Genomic DNA, 21,828 nt, shown 5'->3' with positions numbered 1-21,828 from the left:
TGGCAGTCCTAACCACAGCAAATAGTGAAAAACTACTGGACCTAGACTTTAGGTTGGAAATCTAAGGTCACTCCTTTGGGCCTTGGACAAACTTGTAACATGACCTTTATATGAACCCAATTCACTCCTGTACATACAATTACATAAGTAAGGCAAGCAATATATATTTTTTGTTATGAAAAGACATATATATTACATCTATCTCATGCATTGCTCATGGGCTTGACATCCGGGCCAGACCCCCCCTAAGCCCCAGTAAAATATACCATGCTTAGACTTTATTTCTTTATCTTAAAAGTCTAGAACAGGTTCCTAAAACGATCACAATAAAAAGGACAGCACTTTCTTTTTCCAGCACAGCAATAAAACACACCAATGTACAGGCAAGTTTCATACAGATAGTTTTAAAATGAATTATGAGCAAATAATGTGTTGCAAGAGAGTTGAACAAAATGTTATATTCTCTTACAACAACTTTAGAATTGTGGAGAAAACCAACAGTTTATTTTTGCTTTCAGAAAAATCCTTTATCAAAGCATGATTCACTTTGAATGATCAAGTGTGAAGAACATCAATCGTAAGTATTCTATGAATAGAATCATTTTTAACACAGTGAGAGCAGGCTACCTGGGAGCACTAACAGTTGTGTATTCAGTTTCTACCACTAAATCAAAACCCCAATATGAAGAAAAATTGTCACTTCTTACTGCAGTACTAAGACTTATTTGCTGTCTCACTGAATATGGTTTAAAGGACTATGATCATAAAGAAACCCCAAAGCCCCTACTTTGGATAAAAAAAAAAGACGAACTGGAACTATCTAAAATGCAAACACGTACCTTTTGTAAATCTGCCTATACTACACAAACCATCATAATTGAACTGCTGTGGTCAGGGATTGTGCTTGCTTGCTTCCTCAAAAACAACAACTATGCAGCTGTTGGATGCACATTAAAGTTGCCGGGTCCCTCCTGGCAACTGGTGAGCAATGGGGGCGGGGTGGACTTATCATTAGAAAGAAAAAGGCCCAGACCGCATCACCAGCAATACGCAAGAAGTGACATCGTCATGTCAGCAACTTCCAGGTGACACTCTGGTATTTGGGCAAAAACTCTATGGTAAAACCAATTTGTACCATAGGGTTTTTGCCCACATACCAGAGCATCACCCAGAAGTTGCTGGCATGATGCCATCAGTTCCTGTGTGACACTGGCAATGTAGCTTAGGCCTTAATCTTTCTACTGGTAAGTCCATCCACCAGCTAGCTGATTGATGACTGGGGGCAAGGCCTGGAAGCGGGGGACCCCTGCCTCCACCAGTGGGATGTGTGTCTGGCAACACTAATACACACATACCTGTTCTGGATTTGTTATGGGTAACATCAAGAATTGGCAAATTTCAAATCCCATAATTAAGACACATTTTTACATACTAAAACATGAGATTTATTGTTAAAAGTAGGAAAGAAAACAGAATGCTTCCCATATATTGCACTAAGCAGCTGTTGGCCTACACAGATCTTTCAAGTGAGCACCTGAGCATTCATGCAGCAAATGTACTTTTCTGCTGTGCACATAAGTGTCTTACTCAGGGGGAAGCATTTATGCTTCTGATTGCAGTGCTAGATTCCCAACAGAGATGTCAAATCTGAGTTGGGAAATACCTGGAGATTTTGAAGATAGAGCCTAGGAAGGGTGGGGTTGGGGGAGTGAGTGATAGGCTCTCAGTGGGGTATAATATCATAGAGTTCACCCTCCGAAACAGCCATATTCTCCAGAGAAACTGATCTCTGTTGTCTAGAGAGCAATTCTAATTCTGGAAGATCTCCAGGCCCTACCTGGAGGCTGGCAATCCTAATTCCTAAACAGAAAGCTGAACACTGCATAAAGCAATACCTGGGCCTCTTTGCTTACTCATCTTGTACTTTGTTTCAAGCTTTCTACAAATATTCCCTGATAGGGTTGCCAATCCCCAGTCAGGGGCGGGGGATCTCCTGGTTTGGAGGCCCTCCGCTGCTTCAGGGTTATCAAAAAACAGGGTAAGGTTGAATGTCTGCTGGGCGCTCCATTATACCCTATGGAGAGTAGTCTCCATAGGATGTAATGAAGAATCAATCTGTTGGTAATGGGGGCTCCAGGGAGCTGTTTTTTGAGGTAGGGGCATCAATTTTTCAGCAAAGAATGTGGTCCCCCCAAGTTTAAAAATTCTATGAGATCCCCAAATGAAGGTACCCCATCCTCCATTATTTCCAATGAAGGGAAGGCATTTAAAAGGAGTGTGGTCCCTTTAAATGTGGTGGCCAGAACTCCCTTTGGAGTTCAATTGCCACAACTTTGCTCTTGGCCCCACCTACAAAGTTTCCTGGCTCCATCTCCAAAGTTCCCAGATATTTCCTGAGTCAGACTTGGCAACTCTATGCTATATTCCCTATTTATTTAAATTTGTATTTGTCCCACTTGCTTTACTTAAGTCTCTAAGAAACTGGAGAGGTCAGACTGTCAGACTGAATGATATTTTCAGAGGCTACAGAAACCAAATCGGTGTTCAGGAACAAGTCCCACAGAATGAACATTTAGACAGTATTTAGATGTGCTATGAGGTACTACCAATGAATCTCCCACCTGCATGTGTAGGCACTTGCAGCCTGATCCTATACACATTTAATCTATAGGATGTATTCCCTAGGAAGCATATATAGGGTTAATAAATACTAAAAAGCATTTTATAGCACTTTCAGGGTTCTAATTTAGTTCTCTTAGTTTTAAAATAACCCTTACAACAGCCTAGGGCTGCCACCCACCCACACCTATTGCTGATCACCTGGCCAGTGGGGTGGACTTACTGGTAGAAGAGGTGGGTCTATCCATTGTCAGCAGCAGCACAGCAATTTCAGTTCTCACGTGTATTGGAAGTGATGTCCTCACATTGCTGGCATTGTCACCATCCATCTCTGTTATTTGAGGCAAAACTCCATGTCAAAAGCCATTTTTGCCAGAGTTTTGGCCCAAATACCAGAGCATTACCACTACACTGGTGATGCAATGATATCACTTGCAGTGTACACCAGAAGTGATGTTCCTGTGTCACCAGAGATGAGGTCTCCACCCTGCTCCAGGAAAGACCCTGGATCTCTAAGGAGCAACCTGGCAATCCTACAACAGCCTTGTAAGAAGGGTTGTCAACTCCAGTGTAGGAAATTCTTGGAAGTTATGGGGCAGAGTTTGAAGAGGGGAGCTATGCCTGTAGAGGTCAGTGTTTGAGGAGGGGAGGGAACTCAGCAGCAATGTGAAACCATAGAGTCTACCAGGGCTTTTTTTTTTTTTTTTAGCAAGAACTCTTCCATATTAGGCCATAGCTCCTGATGTAGCCCATCATCCAAGAGCTTACAGGGCTCTTAGTACAGGGTCTATTGTAAGCTCCAGAAGGATTGGCCACAGCAGAGTGTGGCCTAATATGCAAAGGATTTCCTGCTATTAAAAAAAGCCCTAGAGTCTACTCTCCAAAGCTGCCACTTCCTTCGGGGGAACTAATCTCTGCAGTCTTGTGGTCAGTTGTAATTCCAGAAGAATGCCAGGTACCACCCAGAGGTTGGCATGGCAATCTTGCCTCTAAGGCTAACAAGCATTATTCCCATTGTGCTGATGGACAAGTGGGACAGACAGGCTTTGAATTCCTGTGGCTGAGATTTGAACCAGCGACCTTTTGAACCACAGTTCTATGTACTATAATCATCAGCAACTGGGAAAGGAAATTACAAAGTCAATTATAGAAACATTGTCCAAGGCTGACACCAGTTATTGTGAGACTTGATGAGGGGACACTACAGTTATATTAAGCTAGGTTCTGAAATGTCCTTTCCAAGGCAGATAAAGCATTTGTTAGGAATATGTACTTTATTCTTACATTATAAGTTTTCTTACATTAAAAAGGTATGTTATAAAGGTTAGTTCAGTTGGCTACACTCCTCCAAGCTGACCCTTAAAGATATTAAGATGTGATATTGCAATATATCCAGGAAAATATTAAAGAAAACAAATGGAAGTGGAACATAGAACTAGAGTGAAACCAAATGTCACGTTCTCAGGGTGCAGGCAGGCAGGAGTCCAAAGCCAGTCCAAGGTCAAAGTCCAGGAAGTCAAGCAGGAGCCAAGTCACCAATGCAGAATCACAAACCGCAATCAGAAGTCAATGTCCAAAAGCCAAAAGGTCAGGGTGCCAAGGAAATCAAGCAGGTCAGGATCAGGAAGAAGCGTGGATGCAAGCCAGAGAAAAGACTTGTTGCTTCCACAAGGTTACCAGGTCCTGGGTGGGAGCTATATGGGAGTCTCAATCAGCTCCCTGGGTGGCAGTGACTTTGCTAGAATTCAGGGCAGAGATCTGAAGCATCGGCGGCATGTCTTTGCTCTGAAAGTTCTTTCCGGAGCCTGCTTCGAACTCTTGAGATGGGAGGAGGAGAGCTTGGAGGAGATTGATCGTCAACAGCTGACACTGGTGCCTGGAGAGTGATTGATGGGCCAGCTGCTGTTTATTCAGCTGAGGAACTGGCTGGCAACTCTTCCAGGTCTATTAACCCTTCCAGCTCCTCATCAGGGCTCATGACACCAAAGGCACCTTCTCTCTGACTGCCTAGATTTGCCACTTCACCACAAGCACGACACAGCAACCACAGTTATTTCCTCTCCTAATTATAAGATAAAGTCGTGGTCTCTTTGTCAAGACTACTTCTCTTCCTGTCTGTTCAATATTGTTGTTTGGATGTTCTACAATTTCCTTTAATTTCTTGTGGCTAAATCTTACTCTACCACCTTTTGATTTATTCATTCTCCCTTTTACCATCTTTCATCCCTTGCTGGGAACTAGATAATGCTGACTTCAACTCTTTCTAAAGTTCATCATTTTTGTTCCATTACATGTCTGTGAGCCTCTCCAAACATTTTCACTCTCTCAGGGAGGCAGGATAGTTGTTTCTCAGTCATCCAAATAACATTGGCCCTGGAAACAATACTTAAAAGCTGCCATAGCTGAGAATGTGTAATTCTTATACCAGCAACCACTACTGGTATGGATAGCTTTCTCAGAGAGCAGCCCTTCTGACAGTCAATAATGTAACAGTTATTTCACGGTGTAAAAGACATCACCAATAGTCATGGAATAAGTTTCTCTCTTATCTGTCCAAAACATTCTGAATCTCTTAAAATTTTTGATGGTTTATTCTCACTCTGTCCAGAGCTTGAGCAGCTGCCTCAACATAAGGCTGTGTGAGGCCACCCTTTTCCATATTTCCAGTTTGCATAAATAAGGCTCTCACCAAATTTGTGTGTACTGCTTATAAAGCACCCAGCAGCCAATAACAATAATAGCCTCTTGGGAAAAGCACCTTCATCTACAGAGGTCCCAAATCCTAGTATATAAATTGTAATTTATGTAAATTATTACCAGATTTTTTAGGACCGACGTAGAGATATTAACCACTAATTAGTTATCATCAGGCCTAACAGTGTCAAGTTTCTGTCCTTCCAATTCCAGCATGTAAAATGCGTTGAGTGATTGAAGCATATGCACTTATATTGGGTACATGTGGGGCCAAATTTATACATGCTACAAAGGTAGGGCTGCCAAGTTTTGTTAATGCACTCTCAGATACTTCCAGGAAGTGCTTACTAGAAGTGATAAAGTTCCCAGCTATTCCTAGAGCTACCTTTGCAACTTCCAGTAAGAATTTCTGTTAAGTATATAAGGCTGCATTTAAAAAAAAAAAACAAACTTCCATATCACTGTGTGTCCCCAACTCTCCTACCCATTGCCAGGCATTGCCTGCCAACCTACACTGAGGGTCTGTGAACAGGCTGGACAACTATCAGGAATCAGTGGGGGACAGAGAAATTGGGGGGTTGTTGGCAGGTGATAATGTGACTTAACTTCTAGGAAGAACCTGGATCAATCCTAAACATTGTTGGAACTTTTATGGCTGAATCATGGAGGGTATGGAGGATGAAGGAGAAAGATGTGACCTTTGATGTGTAGTATGCTACTATGCAAGTGGTAGTGGGTGATGCCAGCTTAGATGAATGGCAGAGCTGGTTTGTTTGTTTGTTTATTGACAGTTTATTTATGCTAAGACTCAAGGCATATTGCAAAATATAAAACAATGCAATAGGAATAGTATAAGACAGGGGTGTTGAACTCATTTGTTATAAGGGCCAGATCTGACATAAATGAGACATTGTTGGGACGAGCCACGTGTGTCATAAAATATAATGCCAGGTTACAGATATATACACTTTACAAAGGATGCAAAAACAAAGATTTTTTTGAAACTTAACCATCTGGGAAGTCTGTTCAAAATTCCCAGTCTACAAAGGAAATGTCCTGGGTGAACTTGATCTGGACACACACTCTCAGCCTAAACCACCTTACTAGCTTGTTGTTATTCCTTATCAAAATAGCTCATGTTGCTTTTCTACTGAGAACAACTGGATCATCACGGCATGAATACAGAGGAAAAGAGGAGGGAGACCAAGTTGTACCCAGGAGAGTGTGATATGCCAAAAATACAGACGTAGAAGAAAATAATATTGTTGAAATTTCTTCAAGATCTATTATGTGGCTGTGGCAATGTGCTTCTTAGGTTTCTAATTGGCAGGTTTCAATAAACAATCTTCTTTCTGGCCACAGGGAGGAGAGATTTTTTTCCTGCTTTTGCATCAGGGTGCAAAAGCAGGAAGAAAGCCCCATCGGCCCACACATCTCGGAGGTTCCAAGAGGCATGGGGAGAAATCTTTTTCCTTCTTTTGCTCCCCAGTAACAAATTAAATCAACAAAGGCAAAAAAGTAAATAAGAATTGAAACCACTATCGAATTTATGACCTATAAAGTTACAATCCACTATAGCCTCATTTGAGAATATTTTAACATTAATATCATAAACTGTGGGCAATGCCTTCAGTTGGCCCTGCTACTTCATCAGCCAGAATTTAAACTGTTTATTGTCTCATTGTCTGCCATTCTTTCTATATCTATAGTTAGTACTGCGTGATTTGAAGTTAAAAGAAAATGTTTTAACTTAACTAAATATACCAAGCAAACAAGTATCAATGTAATAACCACACACAGAAAAGCATTTGTATTGCCCTTATTTTCAATATTTCACTAAGAGAATTTAAACTATACGTTTCCACACACTCACATGAACATTCCAAATGTATCTAGGCATTACACTTGCAACATAATCTTTAAGAAACTAGTTCAGAAGCAGTTCATAGAAACACTGTTCCTGGCAAGAATGAATAAGACTGTACACTTTAATTAGAAGAAAACAGCATACATTAAATTTTGTACTTACCATTTGAGATTTATTCTTTGGACAGCCATTGATGTCTTCAATCTTCTCATTTGCTAAAAATGAGCAGAAAGACCAATTGGGGAAAAAATCCTGAAAACCTGTTGTAAATACACCTGGTGCAGTTATCCCCAGAGCACTTGTTGCAACTAAATCAAACAGCCTAAAGCTGTAGTTGTCCAATCAAAGCAAATGTGTGAAACACCAAGAGCCATTCGGCTGAATTCTTCTCCTGAGCCATTCCTCCAGAGACAGCTGGAGAAGGTCACTACCATTTCAAAAGGAGACAACTGGGCTGACAGCATTTCTTAAAGTGACGGGTAATCTTTACCATATTGATTGTTGTGAATCGAGACGCCAATCACTCTGCATGCATGACTGCACAGTTGTGCTATTTAAAAAACACTACACATGTTTAAGTCAGAAATGAATACAGTATAAAAGAAAATCTTCATTTACTTTATGACACAGCAGGCATTGCTTCTTATGAAATATTTCAAAAACCAATATGCATCCATGAACATGAAAGCCCACAGTGCTAATGTAGTTCATTCAGGCCCAAATTGCTGATGGTGTTCATCATTTAGATCCAAAGGTTTCCATATTTTGTCCAGAAAAAAAGACCTGTCTCTAGGTTTTAAAAGCGAACAACATCACAGAGCACCTGGTTTGGTATAAGGAGCTGTGTCAGCAGGGCTCTATGCTTCAGGTCTTCTGAAGTTATAGAGGTCCTTGCAAGCTGGGGACAGGTAGCTAAGTCCCTGGAAAAATTAACACTTGTGACACCAGAGCAGCTCAGCCAACAAAACAAGAAGGACAAGCAGAAAGGACAACACTGAGGTACAAAGAAAACAACCAGATTAAATTGCATAGTACGCAGCAGACATGGCTTTAAGCAGCTGACCATACACCAGATGGGTAGCACAAAATGATGAAATTCTATGGCAACAAAACCCAAATTGTCAAATAACTTTTTCTTTCTTCTGCTGCTACACTAATAATGCAAGTATAGAAAACATGGAATCTCAGTGAAAGCATGCATTCACTGTCTTATAAATATTCATTCCATGCATTCTCAGAAAATTTCTATTTTCTCCATGTCAAAAGAGCACATTAAAAATTCCCTGATAATTCCACATTAAATAAGGATATAGACCAGCATATAGACTTTGCCTTTTTTAACATGGAAAACATCCAGATCAAAAATGAGAAGATACACTAAAGGAATGCCTGACTTCATTTCTTCTGTGGTGGGTACATTCCAGGTCTACTAGCTGGTCTATGAAGACATACAATATTATAGTCAAATGTATAAAAAATTGCAAGAGAAGTTTTCCCCTTCACTGAAGTATTTTTAAAGTAACATTGCTGGGCAGCTGCTGGATTACCAATCAGAAATTAAAATCCTCAGCAAAGCAAATTCTTTGCACCAAATTGAAGGTTCTGAGAGTAGCATTTTCTTGGTTGTATTATCAGACTATTTGTGTGATACACTTTAACAGGTGCTACTTTTCACATGTGGCAAATTACAGTCTAGATTAGAGTAATGGGTTAAGGTGAATATTCATGGTTTGCAAATATTATAATTTACCATAATGTGCCAAAATTACTGTGCCAAGAAAGGAAGGCTCTAAAGCAGGCATGAAGCTGCAGATCCATGTGTCTTAGGTTTTTTAAAAAACTAAAACCATTCAAAGTTATTATGGGAAGAACAAAATTCTCCATTTTCAAACCCAATGATTTAGTAGACTTTAAAAGGTGGAATGCTGCTTAGGAATGCACTGTAAATTACCAGACAAAGGGCCACCACTAACCCTGACTACACTGAACTTACCTAGATAATTTTAATAGATGTTCTACATCGCAGCTAGTTAAACTGTTATAAATCTGCTTAAATCCTCATTAAAGCTCTTCCATCTTACCTTTACCATTAGTAAGTGGGGAGGAAGCAGGTGGAATGGAATGACAGCTCATAGTCTGTCATAGTGACATAGTGAAAAGACTAAAACCATCCTTATCTGAAAGCCAATTCCAACAACACACCAATTGCAGATTTTCATGTGAGCTAGGTAATATGGGCAAAAGGCATACACAAGGCCTTCCTTCTACCGTGATTAATGCCACCATGCTGGTCTTGGCAAAACTTGATACTAATGTATGCTGATGGGTCATTAGACATGGTAGCACTGACTGCTGTCTTTTGGGTGTTCTTACTTCAAAAAGATAATCACACTAATAAGGAATGTAAGACTTTTTAAAATGTTCATCCTCAGAAAAATTGTTGACATTACTTCAACTATGGCATGGCCTTGAAGTGACTGAAAATATATGCACACATGCATAAATTAGCTATTGACATATGTACAACCTAAGCAAAGGACTGTTAAGGCAGCTAAGCTTCTGATGCGCTTCTGAACTTCATTTACAGTGCCATCCTAAGTGCAGTTACACCCTTTTAAGCCTATTTACTTCAATGGATTTAGGAGAAGTAACTCTGCTTAGGATAGCACTATTGAGGTGCAATCAGACAACAGGCTTAGCGCAGGTTGATCTCACCTCTAATTTGATCCTTTTTTTTTTTTGCTGAAGAATTTTCTCTAAACATCTACCCTTTGTAAGTACTGCTCATTCTTTAAAAAACGGGAGTTGATGGAGCTCCATAGATTTGGGTCACATATTTATACATACTGCAGAGGGAGGGAGAACTCATGCTGCCCATGCTCACAGTTGCACCCAATGACCAGTTTCCCTTCATATAAGACCATGATGCTTCCCCCATGCAAGCAAGTGAAAAATTAGAAATTGAAATTTTTCTCAGATTATTCCTTAGTCTGGCTACTAAATGCTGTGAATTTCACATGTATAACAAAAAGGATTGTCCTTTCATTCACCTGGGAGAAGGGGTAGTATTAATTCATATTGCTCCACGGGCTTTTTGTTAGAACAATCTCTTTATATAAATCAGTGAATTTAGCTGCTCCTTATAAAAATAAAAGGCAATGAGTATAGACAGTTAAGTTTGCCAGGATCAATATTAGGGTAATTTAGTTCCTAGTTAATCACCTCTCTATTATCTATTTTTGGGGGGAGTGAAAGAGAATGAAAGGGGAGCTGACATCATTTCAGCCTTTCTGAGGGCTTAATTAGACATGACAGGGGGACCTATATATCTGTATCCAAGAGTACATATTCCTGTCTGAAGCAGAGGAAGGGGAGACTGTGTGAAACTAAGAGGAGCTAAACACTATTCCCTCCCTAGCCTGGCTCTTACTCTGGAAGTGAGCTGGACCAGAGAAAAAAAACACTGAAAGAAACTGAATGCAAGAAGGCAAGGCAGCAGAGAGAGTTTCTCTAGCCCATGCATTCCAGTTTGGTCAAAACAGACAATCCTTATGGCCTGCTTTAGATGTAAATGGGAAGATACATGTAGAAAAACTGTAATGTCCATTTTGTCCCTGACTCATGCATGTGTCAGATGAGTCAGAGACTCTTCTCTGTCTGAAAATGTTATATATATATAAATGCTTGTGCTAACAATGTCATGTGCATGTGTGAATTAATCACTTCTAGCAGTGAAACAGAGAGGGCAAGATGCACCTCCAGGGCTTTAGAGACTTTTAATTTGTGTTATATTGTTCCAAGCTGCTACAGTTAGACCATTGCCAATCTTGTAGATAAAATTAGTCAAAAGGAGATGCAAAGGCCACCTCCAGGGCTTTAGACTGGTACTTTAGACTGGTTCTCCAAAGTTTTTCCACTGCTCAATCAAGTTGACATTTCAAATGTGCAGCTTTCCACTATTTCACCCATGTGCATGACAATAGCATATGGCTGAATTGCTAAAGAAAGTAATTAATTTGACGAACAAAGCTGGCAAAAGTAGTTATGAAGAAGAGTAGCTGTAGGGCATCTTTAATTTCCAAAGATGTCATCAGGAACTGAAGATGCCAGTAACATCAAACTGGATTTTTTCTGGTTACTGAGAAGACAGATATACTTGGTATATTTTGATTTAATGTCCTTCAAGTTTGGCTACAACAATCTATTCCATTTTATTCACAGACAGGTAAAACTGAGAGCTGGTTCACATAGGCAAGCCCATCACTTGATTTCTCTGGACCTGATTACTCATCCCCTCACTACAGCACATTAAATTTGTGTAAACTAAGACCAGGTGGGATAGGATGGGCTGCCAGTAGCAGCAACGGGAAACTCCAGAAGTGATGTTATGCCTTTCCAGGAATTTCCAGAAACTCTATGGTTTTACCATATGGTTTACCATACTGTGGTTTTCAGCAATTCCTAGAGAGGACTGACAGTGCTCTGTACCATAGAGTCTCCAGGGATTCCTAGAGAGCTGTGACATTCCATATGTTGTTTTTCCCTAGAAGTGATATTATGCAATCCCCATGGCAATCCACTTTTATATTTTCTTTCTCCTGCTGGCCACTGGAGGGCACACGGCAGTCCTAGTGCGAACGATAGTCGAGAGTGCAGACAGTGCCCTTGAATTACCAAGTTCTTCAAATCAAGGGACATGTATTACTTTAGTATTTCTCTATTTTAAAACCACACTCTGCATCCAAACTTGGTGGTAGCCAAATTAGTAGATTACCCACAATAATTGGGAGTGGCGGTGGGGTAGAGAGCATAGACATGGGGGAGTGTCATTGTAACAAGGGTTTGGCATCGCTTCTGAGGAAAATATGAAAGCTATGTCGGTATGCTTTAAGAATCACTGAAAACTCCATGAAGTGACATGACACAGTCAGGACAAGGGTGATTTATTTATATATTTATTACACCAACTACCAAAGAGATGCTGGAAAAAGGGACCTAGCAAGGTGGGGACCTAGCAAGCCTAGTAGGCATTGATACTGAGACCTCCTCCAACAAACCATTTTTGCTTGGTTTTTGAGCTACAGTCAGATTGTTCTATGGCACACCATCAACTAAACCAGCAATCCCATGCCCATGATGTGAACTGACTCTATTAAAAGCTTTGTATTTCAGGTAATATAACATGATGTGAAGGTTCACATCTGATGTCTTATACATAATCAAACCACTGGTCTATCAAGGTCAGTACTGTCTACTCATACTGGCAGTGGCTCCCCAGGGTCTTTTGCTATATCCCCAGGGTCTTAAGTCAATCACTATATCTCCTACTTAATCATTTCAACTGTAGATGTCAGGAATGAAACCTGGGACCCTCTATCTGTGATGATGATCCATTCACAAATGCAAGTGTGAACCAGCTCTTCAATTTTGTTATTTTTTTAAACTATATAATAAGTTAAAGGGCGAGCTAGTATTTAAAGACAGACCTCCACTCTTGATACTGACTTTTACTGCTTCTCTGTTTTAACTTTGTTCTAATGAAGTGCATTCCCACAGAGCCAATTTGTTTTAGAAAAGTTCTTTTAATTAGGCAATCCCGCAAAATTTTATCCACTAAATTGTTTGCTAATTTGTAAATTATTCTGATCTCCAGAAAAACAAATGGAGAAAACAAAAGAACAATAATGGAGAAATCATTTTGGACTATCAAAAAGCTTGTAATCAGACCTTTGCTGCTTTTTGCTTTTCTGAGTGATAGTGATCTTATCAGGAACAAACATTTTCCAAAACTGCTTCCCATGAGGGCTTATAAAATTAACCATGTGCCAAAATCACCAATGCACCATATGTCTAATTTCTAATTCTTTTTAGTATATAATAACATAGTCTTAACTAAGCTACTGTGATACCAAAAAAAAAAAAAAAAAGGCAAAATTCCTTACCTACAACCTGGATTATTTCAGCCAGTAAAACTCCATCGGTCACATCTTGCTGTAGGTCCTTTATCAAACGCTTATGGCCAGATTTTGCTAGGTAGTGATTGGCCCAGTCTGTATAAATCTATAAAAGAAATGGGAAATAAACAGGAGATAAATTCTCATCGTACTTTCCTTTTTAAATCATAACTTTTGTGCTTAAACTTGTTAAGTTTAAGCAAAAGTTTACAAAATCCCTGAAACAAACTGCCCTTTAAGCTGCAACCTCTGCCAGAGCTATGGCTGACCCAAGGCCATTCCAACAGCTGCAAGCTGGAGGGGTGAAGAATCAAACCCGGTTCTTCCAGATAAGAGTCCACACACTTAACCACTACACCAAACCAGCTCTCCAAAACCACTACACCAAAAATGTAATGCAACAAGGGACAGAATGTTGGGGGGGGGGGGGAGCTGAGCACATTTCAGAGAGCTCTGAGAGAGAGCAGATAAGAAGTATTATAAGGGTGAGGTTTGGCTTTCTAAACAGCTGGGGGAGTTGCTGAGAATTTCTAAGTTTGTGTGACTGTGTGATTGCTGAAAATTCTGAGTTTGTGGTTGCTGGGGAACTGCTGTTTGCTTGGTTTGAGTGGGCTGAAGGTGATTGTTGCTGATTGATTAGGAGTGTTCCTGGGGCAGACTGAGGCCCCACCCTCTCTGCATTATTAAGTTGCACCTTGCCAGAGGCGCAAGCCTTTGGCATGAGCCAAAGGGCTTTTGGCTTGTGGCTCTTGGCCTGGGGGCTGTGTAAGGATCATAAACTCAGATCCCTATTTTTCTTGTGTTCCCAATAAGGTATGTAGACCCTCCAGAAGGAGAGCCACATAAACAAACAGGATTTAAAAGGGGACCGTATATTTTTTAAAAGCTATCATGAAGGTAGAATGCCAGCAGGGGGGTGGGGGCTTTCTAGTGTTTTGCACTGAGTGTCACATGTATGACTATCTGCCCACAGGACAGAAGTCTTGGGTGTGTGCTCGATGCAAGGAGCTCCTGGTACTCAGGAAACAAGTTCATACCCTTGAGGCAGAGGTGTCTGACCTGGAGAAGCAGAGACAGTCAGTTAGGCACTCGGAGAAGACTCTCGGGGACGTATTAGATGAGCCCCACTCTGAACGTGGCAGCCCAGTTGCTGCCAGGGAGCATGAGGGTCGAGAGGGAACAGGGCACAGTGCTGAGGATAAGGGGAATGCGCCCTCAGAAGGGACCTCTTCTTCAGTTGCTGAGTGGGTATCCTTTAGCGCCAAGGAACCATCCCTGGGCAGGGAGAGAAAGGGGGGGGGGTCTTGGTAGTTGGTGATTCGATCCTTAGGCAACTAGACAGCTGGGTGGCAAAACCGTGTACTGACCGTATGGTGACTTGCCTGCTGGTGCGAAGGTAGGGGACATTACGCATATTGTAGATAGGCTGATAAACAGTGCTGGGGAGGAGCCAGTGGTCGTGGTGCATGTTGGCACCAACGATGTGGGGAAATGCAGTCGTGAGGTCCTGGAGAAAAAATTTAGGCTGCTAGGCAGGAGACTTAAGGCCAGGACCTCCAAGGTAGCCTTCTCAGAAGTGCTACCTGTTCCACGTGCAGGGCTGGAGAGACAGGCACAAATTAGAAGTCTCAATGTGTGGATGACACGATGGTGTAGGGAGGAAGAGTTTAACTTTGTTAGGCACTGAGATGCTTTCTGGAACAAGCGGGAGCTGTACAAAAGAGATGGTCTCCACTTGTCCCCAGATGGAAGCAAGCTGCTGGCGCTTATAATCAAAAAGGTGGCAGAGCAGTTTTTAAACTAAATCTTGGGGGAAAGCCGACAGGAGATGAAATGTCTCTGGTTCGGGAGGACTCATCTCAAAGAGATGAAGGGTTAGCTGTTACTTTTCTACTGGGTAATGGATCACGAGTTGTCCACTGTGATGGTGACAAACAGTATGGACTGTCTGCCAGTGTCTCAGGGCGGCAGGAGGAAGGTGGCAGGCCTAGCTTGCCTGGGAAATTATAGATGTTTGTATGCAAATGCTAGAAGTCTTTGAAGTAAAATTAGTGAATTGGAATGTTTAGTGTTCGGAGAAAACAGACATTGTGGGAATTTCAGAAACTTGGTGGAATAAGGAGAATCAGTGGGACTCGGTGATTCCTGGATATAAGTTATATCGGAAGGATAGGGAGGGAAGGGTTAGAGGTGGGGTGGCTCTGTATGTCAGAGAGAATATGCAGTCCAGTAAGACTGAGGTCAGAGACTAAGATTCCCTTCTAGAAATGCTTTGGGTTGAAATAGAGGGCCCAAAAGGAAATTTAACTATGGGAGTTTGTTATTGCCCACCAAATCAAAAGATAGAGGACGATTATAATATGATGGAAGGATTAAAGATAGCCGCTAAACGTAAAAACTGTGTCGTAATAGGTGATTTTAACTACCCGCAGATTGATTGAGTCAATATGTTTTCTGGTCGAGAGAAAGAGATTGAGTTTCTTGATGCTCTCAATGACTGTGTTATAGAGCAGATGGGTCACAGAACCTACCAAGGGTGGGGCGATCCTGGATTTGGTCCTAAGTAATGCCCAAGATTTGGTGAGAGATGTAAAAGTGATGGCACCGCTTGGGAGCAGTGACCATAATGTTATTGATTTCACCATTTGTATAAATAGGGAGTTGCCCAAAAAGACCGCCACAACCACGTTTAACTTTAAAAGGGGCAAATGCTCTGAGATGAGGAGGCATGTGAAGAGGAAACTGAAAGGAAAGGTAAATATGGTCAAAACCCTTGGGGAAGCTTGGAGGCAATTTAAAACTACAATCCTAGAAGCTCAGATAAAATATATACAAGAAGATAGGAAAGGCACAAACAGGTATAAGAAAAGGCCTGCATGGTTAACAAACAAAGTAATGGAAGCTGTAAAAGGTCTCCTTTAAGCGGTGGAAAACCAGTCCAAGTGAGATTAATCAAAAGGGAACACAAGCTGTGGCAAATCAAATGCAAGACTGTGATCAGGCAGGCAAAAAAGGGACTATGAGGAGCATATTGCAAAAAACATGAAAACCAACAATAAAAATTTCTTCAAATATATTAGAAGCAGGAAACCAGCCAGGGAGGCAGTGGGGCCCTTGGATGACCAAGGGATCGAAGGAGGATAGGGAAATGGCTGAGAAGCTGAATGCATTTTTTGCCTCCACTGTGGAAGATGAGAACTGTTTGCCTGCTCCAGAACCACTTATATTGGAAGGGGTGTTGAAAGACCTGAGTCAGATTGAGGTGACAAAAGAGGAGGTCCTACAACTGATGGATGAATTAAAAACTAATAAGTCACCAGGTCCGGATGGCATACATCCAAGAGTTCTGAAAGAACTCAAAGTTGAACTTGTGGATCTTCTGACAAAAATCTGTAATCTTTCATTGAAATCTGCCTCCGTTTCTGAGGACTGGAAGGTAGCAAATGTCACCCCCATCTTTAAAAAGGGTTCCAGAGAAGATCCGGGAACTTACAGGCTAGTCAGTCTGACTTCAATACCGGGAAAGTTGGTAGAAAGAATTACCAAGGACAGAATGAGTACGCACACTGATGAACACAAGTTATTGAGGAATACTCAGCATGGGTTCTGTAAGGGAAGATCTTGCCTCACCTGTTACGGTTCTTTGAGGGGGTGAACAAACATGTGGACAATAGATGTTGTTTACCTTGACTTCCAGAAAGCTTTTGATAAAGTTCCTCATCAAAGGCTCCTTAGAAAGCTTGAGAGTCATGGAGTAAAAGGACAGGTCCTCTTGTGGATCCAAAACTGGCTAATTAATAGGAAGCAGAGAGTGAGTATAAATGGGCAGTCTTCGCAGTGGAGAACGGTAATCAGTGGGATGCTGCAGGGCTCAGTACTGGGTCCCATGCTCTTTAACTTGTTCATTAATGATCTGGAGTTGGGAGTAAGCAGTGAAATGGCCAAGTTTGCAGATTGCACTAAATTGTTCAGGGTGGTGAGAACCAGAGAGGATTGTGAGGCACTCCAAAGGGATCTGTTGAGGCTGGGTGAGTGGGCGTCAGCGTGACAGATGAGGTTCAATGTGGCCAAGTGCAAAGTAATGCACATTGGGGCCAAGAATCCCAGCTACAAATACAAGTTGATGGGGTGTGAACTGGCGGAGACTGACCAAGAGAGAGATCTTGGGGTCGTGGTAGATAACTCACTGAAAATGTCAAGACAGTGTGCAATTGCAATAAAAAAGGCCAACGCCATGCTGGGAATTATTAGGAAGGGAATTGAAAACAAATCAGCCAGTATCATAATGGCCCTGTATAAATCGATGGTGCAGCCTCATTTGGAATACTGTGTACAATTCTGGTCACCGCACCTCAAAAAGGATATAGCATTGGAAAAAGTGCAGAAAAGGGCAACTAGAATGATTAAAGGTTTGGAACACTTTCCCTATGAAGAAAGGTTAAAACGCTTGAGGCTCTTTAGCTTGGAGAAATGTCGACTGCGGGGTGACATGATAGATGTTTACAAAATTATGCATGGGATGGAGAAAGTAGAGAAAGAAGTACTTTTGTCCCTTTCTCACAATACAAGAACTTGTGGGCATTCAATGAAATTGCTGACCAGTCAGATTAAAATGGAAAAAAGGAGGTAATTCTTCACCCAAAGGGTGATTAACATGTGGAATTCACTGCCACAGGAGGTGGTGGCGGCTACAAGCATAGCCAGCTTTAACAGGGGATTGGATAAAAATATGGAGCAGAGGTCCATCAGTGGCTATTAGTCACTGTGTGTGTGTGTGTGTGTGTGTATGTGTGTATATATGTGTGTATATATATACACACACATATATTGGCCACTATGTGACACAGAGTGTTGGACTGGATGGGCCATTGGCCTGATCCAACATGGCTTCTCTTACGTTCTTATGCCCCACTTTTTTCTTTTTGTTTCAAACAAAGTTAGCAACATTAAAATTCAAGGCATTGTGCCGATGAAGTATTCAGCTTACTATAGAAGGCCTTTCTTGTGTAGAGCAAATTTGACATCAGAGCTGGAGAAAACTAAAGAAAGCTTCTAAACATGTTAAAGCCTGAATGGACCATCATACATGGAACTAAACAGTCTGCAACTGAGACTGGGCTGAATTTTTCTATTTATACTGAAGAATTCAGCACTTCCCCTTCATTCCAGTACTGAGAGCCCCTTTTTTCACATGGAGGTTTCTTTTAATTACTAATTCTTCATGAATGAAATCATACTAATTCTTCATGAATGAAATCAGCTAGGTACATCTGAATGGGTAAATTTCTTTAGGACACAGGGGGAAGTGTGCATTATATTGTTGTTCACTTTGTGAGTGTCAATTGCTCCTTACCACATGCTGCTAACAACTGTTCTAAAATGGATATCCAAAATTAGATTTGTGAAACATATATGTCTTTCATCCAAAAATATCCTGTCATAACGAATGCCTATCAAGAATTTGACTGCTAATATTATTCTGGGGTTTTTTTAAATCAAGCATTAAGAATGAAATCTGCAATCTTTCTGTGTGACATCATACAAACTAGAAGGTTTCCTCCATAATAAATCCATTCTAAAGCCCACATTTTAGAATACTTACATGAAAGTTATATTTTTTCAGTGTTGCTGAAAGTATTAAAGTCATAGATGCTCTTTGCATAATTTTTGTAAAATAACTGGCAGAAGCCAATCAATCTCATATATATATATAAGAGAAAAGTATGTGTGTGTGTGTATATATATATATATATATATATATATAGAGAGAGAGAGAGAGAGAGAGAGAGAGAGAGAGAGAGAGAGAGAGAGAGAGAGAGAGAGAGAGAGAGAAGTTTCCACAGTTTTATCAAATGCTACACAAACATTTAATAAAACCAAAACCAACTTTTTTGCTAAACAGAGCCCATTCATCTAAATTGATTTTTCATTATTTTATATGAGAATTATATATTATCATCTGGGATAAAATAAATCCATTCGAATTAAATCAGGGTAGACTGAAAAAAACGGGAAAATACAGAGGCGCATTTAAAGTTATCATTCTTGCCTCTTCTGAGGAAGAACCAGATCTCTGATTGGTTGATTTTGTAGGTTTGCCAACTTTGGATTGGACAATTCCTGGAGATCTGACTGTAAAGTGTGGAGAGGGCAGAGTTTTTGGTGGGGAAAGAGCGCAGCTGGAATGCAATGTCATAGAGCTCTGAAGTAGCTGTTTTCTCCAGGGGAACTGATTTCTGTAGTTTGGCGACCCAATTCATTGCACCCATTAGATTGTATTTAATCTTGCTGAAGATTCTCAGGATACAGTTTTAAGTATAGTAATTTAGGAGGAGATTCTATTGAGAACCACAAGACTTACTTCAAAGGAATTATATATAAGAATGGGCTACTACTGCTTTATGCTCTGATATCTAAAGGATTCCTTCAGCTGTACTTCTTTCAACAAGATTTCAGTCAATGCAAGTGTTTGGATATTGCACTGTTGTTATTTAAGATGCTATTTTAAAATTCACAAACCAAGCATAGTTGACCTTTTGGTTTACTTATATCTATCCACATTAATATAATTTATGAATATAGTGTTCTGGATCTTAACAAAGTGCCATTTGCATTTTGGAAACAAGCTATGTAAGGATTCCTATTAACAGCCTGCGAACTAACAGCATTTTTTGCAAATATACTATCTATGAAGAGAATATCTAATTGTGTAGATATGTGAGAAAGCCAAACTGATTCATGATTAAATTATGAAAATTATAAAAGCTTTTCTTGATATTTATATTTCTAGATGAATAAGTTAGGATCCAGGACTAAAAGTATGCATCATTAGATCCAGAGTGGTGTAGCAGTTAAGGGTATTGGACTGGTATCTGGGAGTCCTGGGTACAAATCCCCACTGGTACCAATGGAAGTTCAATGGGTGACTTTGAGTCAGTCACACTCTGTCAGCCTAGCCTACCTCACAGGGGTGTTGTGAAGATTAAATGGAGGCAAGGAGAATGATGTAAGCTCCTTTGGGTCCCCACTGGGGAGAAAGGTGGGATACAAATGAATTAAATATGGAATCATTTAAAATGTAATTCACTCATACACATGTTAGAAAAGTAGGGTTGGCAGCCTCCAGATGGTGCATGGAGATCTCCCATTTTTACCATTGACCTCCTGTTGACAGAGATTAACTTCCTTGGAGAAAATGGCTGCTTTGGACTCTATGGCATTGTACCATGCTGAGGCCCCTCTCCTCCCCAAACCCTGCCTTCTCCTGGATCCATTCCCAAAGTCTCCAGGTATTTTCCAACACTGATCTGGTAATCTTAAAAGTTATAAGTGTACAACAGAATGCTGAATCTGAACATCCTTAAATGTCTCTAGCAATCTATACTGATAATTTCTGAATAATTTTAAAAAAACACAAGCACCAAGGAAATGTCTGGTTGCAATTCAGCTGATTTATGGCAACCCTGTAGGACTTTCAAAGCAAGAGATCTTCAGAGGTTCTTTGCCATTGTCTTCCTCTAGAGAGTCACTCTGATATTCCTTGGCCTCCCATTGAAATACTGACCAGGGCCAGCCCTGCTTAGCTTCCAAGATCGGACAAGATCAAGCTAACCTGGGCTATCCAAGTCAGGGCCTATTCACCATAGACATTAATAATTCTGTGCTATATGCAGGAAGAATTCATTTAGAAGACTGCCTTCCAGAAGTAATGAACTGGATGCACAAAGCAAAATGAATGTTTTTTTTCAAGCAGGTAATTTAATTCTGCAACAACTTCTATAAGTTTAGCTGCAAGTAGCTACAAATCTTCCTCTGGCTGCATTACATTAATATAATTCTGCAGACCTCTACTTCTTCATACAGAAACACAAGTTGTATTGGAGGTTGTGGCTGACCTCCTCAGCTTTGTTCAAATTTGCGAGACTGTAGTCCATCTCAGCAGAATTTTTTAGTAAATATTCATTTACAACATAATCTGATCCCCCTGTTGCCTTTTCCTCTACTAAATAGATCAACATCACAGATCAATTAATTGTTTCAAGTGGTTAAATAGATCAATGGACAAAATTAAGAAAGTTCTGTTTGAGTAGTTTCCAGAATAAAAAACTAAAAAAACCCCACACAGATACACTTTGGTGAATTCAGGTTTGAAAACTGACAGGATATAAGGATCACTTTTATTTAACCAGCATTTGCAAGCAAAAATGTGTAAACCTCCCCCCCCCCAAAAAAAACCCCAACCTTTGGTCCACCTGGCCCCATACCTGAGGTTTAAGCAGGTCTTTCCCAGCTCTGACAGCTAAGATCCTTATAAGGATTAAATCTCTTTTTGCAATATGTGTGCTCCACCCCAAACCATGTAGAAAGAGGGTGGATTATGAGGTACCAGCAAAAACAGCAAAGAGATGCTGAGGAGCTAAGGACCCACCCTTGATTCCCATACACCTTCTAAACCAAGTACTATTCTCTTCAACCAAGTTTCAACATTAGAAATTATCTTAGCTCAGCAACAAATGTTCAAGGAACGGGAGAGAATGAGCTAAACTGCGAGCACTACTAATTTTTGCATTTAAAATCCTCCAGCCTCTTTTGATGTTATAGCTGATGTCATGTCTGGGTTGGCCCTGAGCTGAGCTGTGGTTTTTTCTCTCTTTCAGAACAAAACATTTTAATAATGTTGGTAATAGACTTGTA

The 21,828-nt window shown here is 40.6% G+C and overlaps 1 protein-coding gene across 2 annotated transcripts in view; it reads right to left on the bottom strand.

Annotated features, from left to right (window-relative positions):
- The window catches only part of NAV2 (neuron navigator 2), a 483,385-nt gene that overhangs the window by 300,864 nt on the left and 160,693 nt on the right, over nt 1-21,828 (bottom strand). For both annotated transcript variants that reach the window (XM_060262207.1, XM_060262206.1), the window contains exons 2-3: nt 13,123-13,240; nt 7,343-7,395 (exon numbers count right to left, since the gene is read on the bottom strand). In XM_060262207.1, coding sequence (XP_060118190.1) covers nt 7,343-7,395; nt 13,123-13,240 — 171 coding nt within the window. The remainder of the gene's footprint in view (nt 1-7,342; nt 7,396-13,122; nt 13,241-21,828) is intronic.

The sequence above is a fragment of the Heteronotia binoei genome, chromosome 21 (genome assembly GCF_032191835.1).
Source record: "Heteronotia binoei isolate CCM8104 ecotype False Entrance Well chromosome 21, APGP_CSIRO_Hbin_v1, whole genome shotgun sequence".
NCBI classification, from domain to species: domain Eukaryota; kingdom Metazoa; phylum Chordata; class Lepidosauria; order Squamata; family Gekkonidae; genus Heteronotia; species Heteronotia binoei.
The sequence above is the reverse complement of the archived record's forward strand: the minus strand, read 5'-3'. Positions and strand labels throughout refer to the sequence as shown.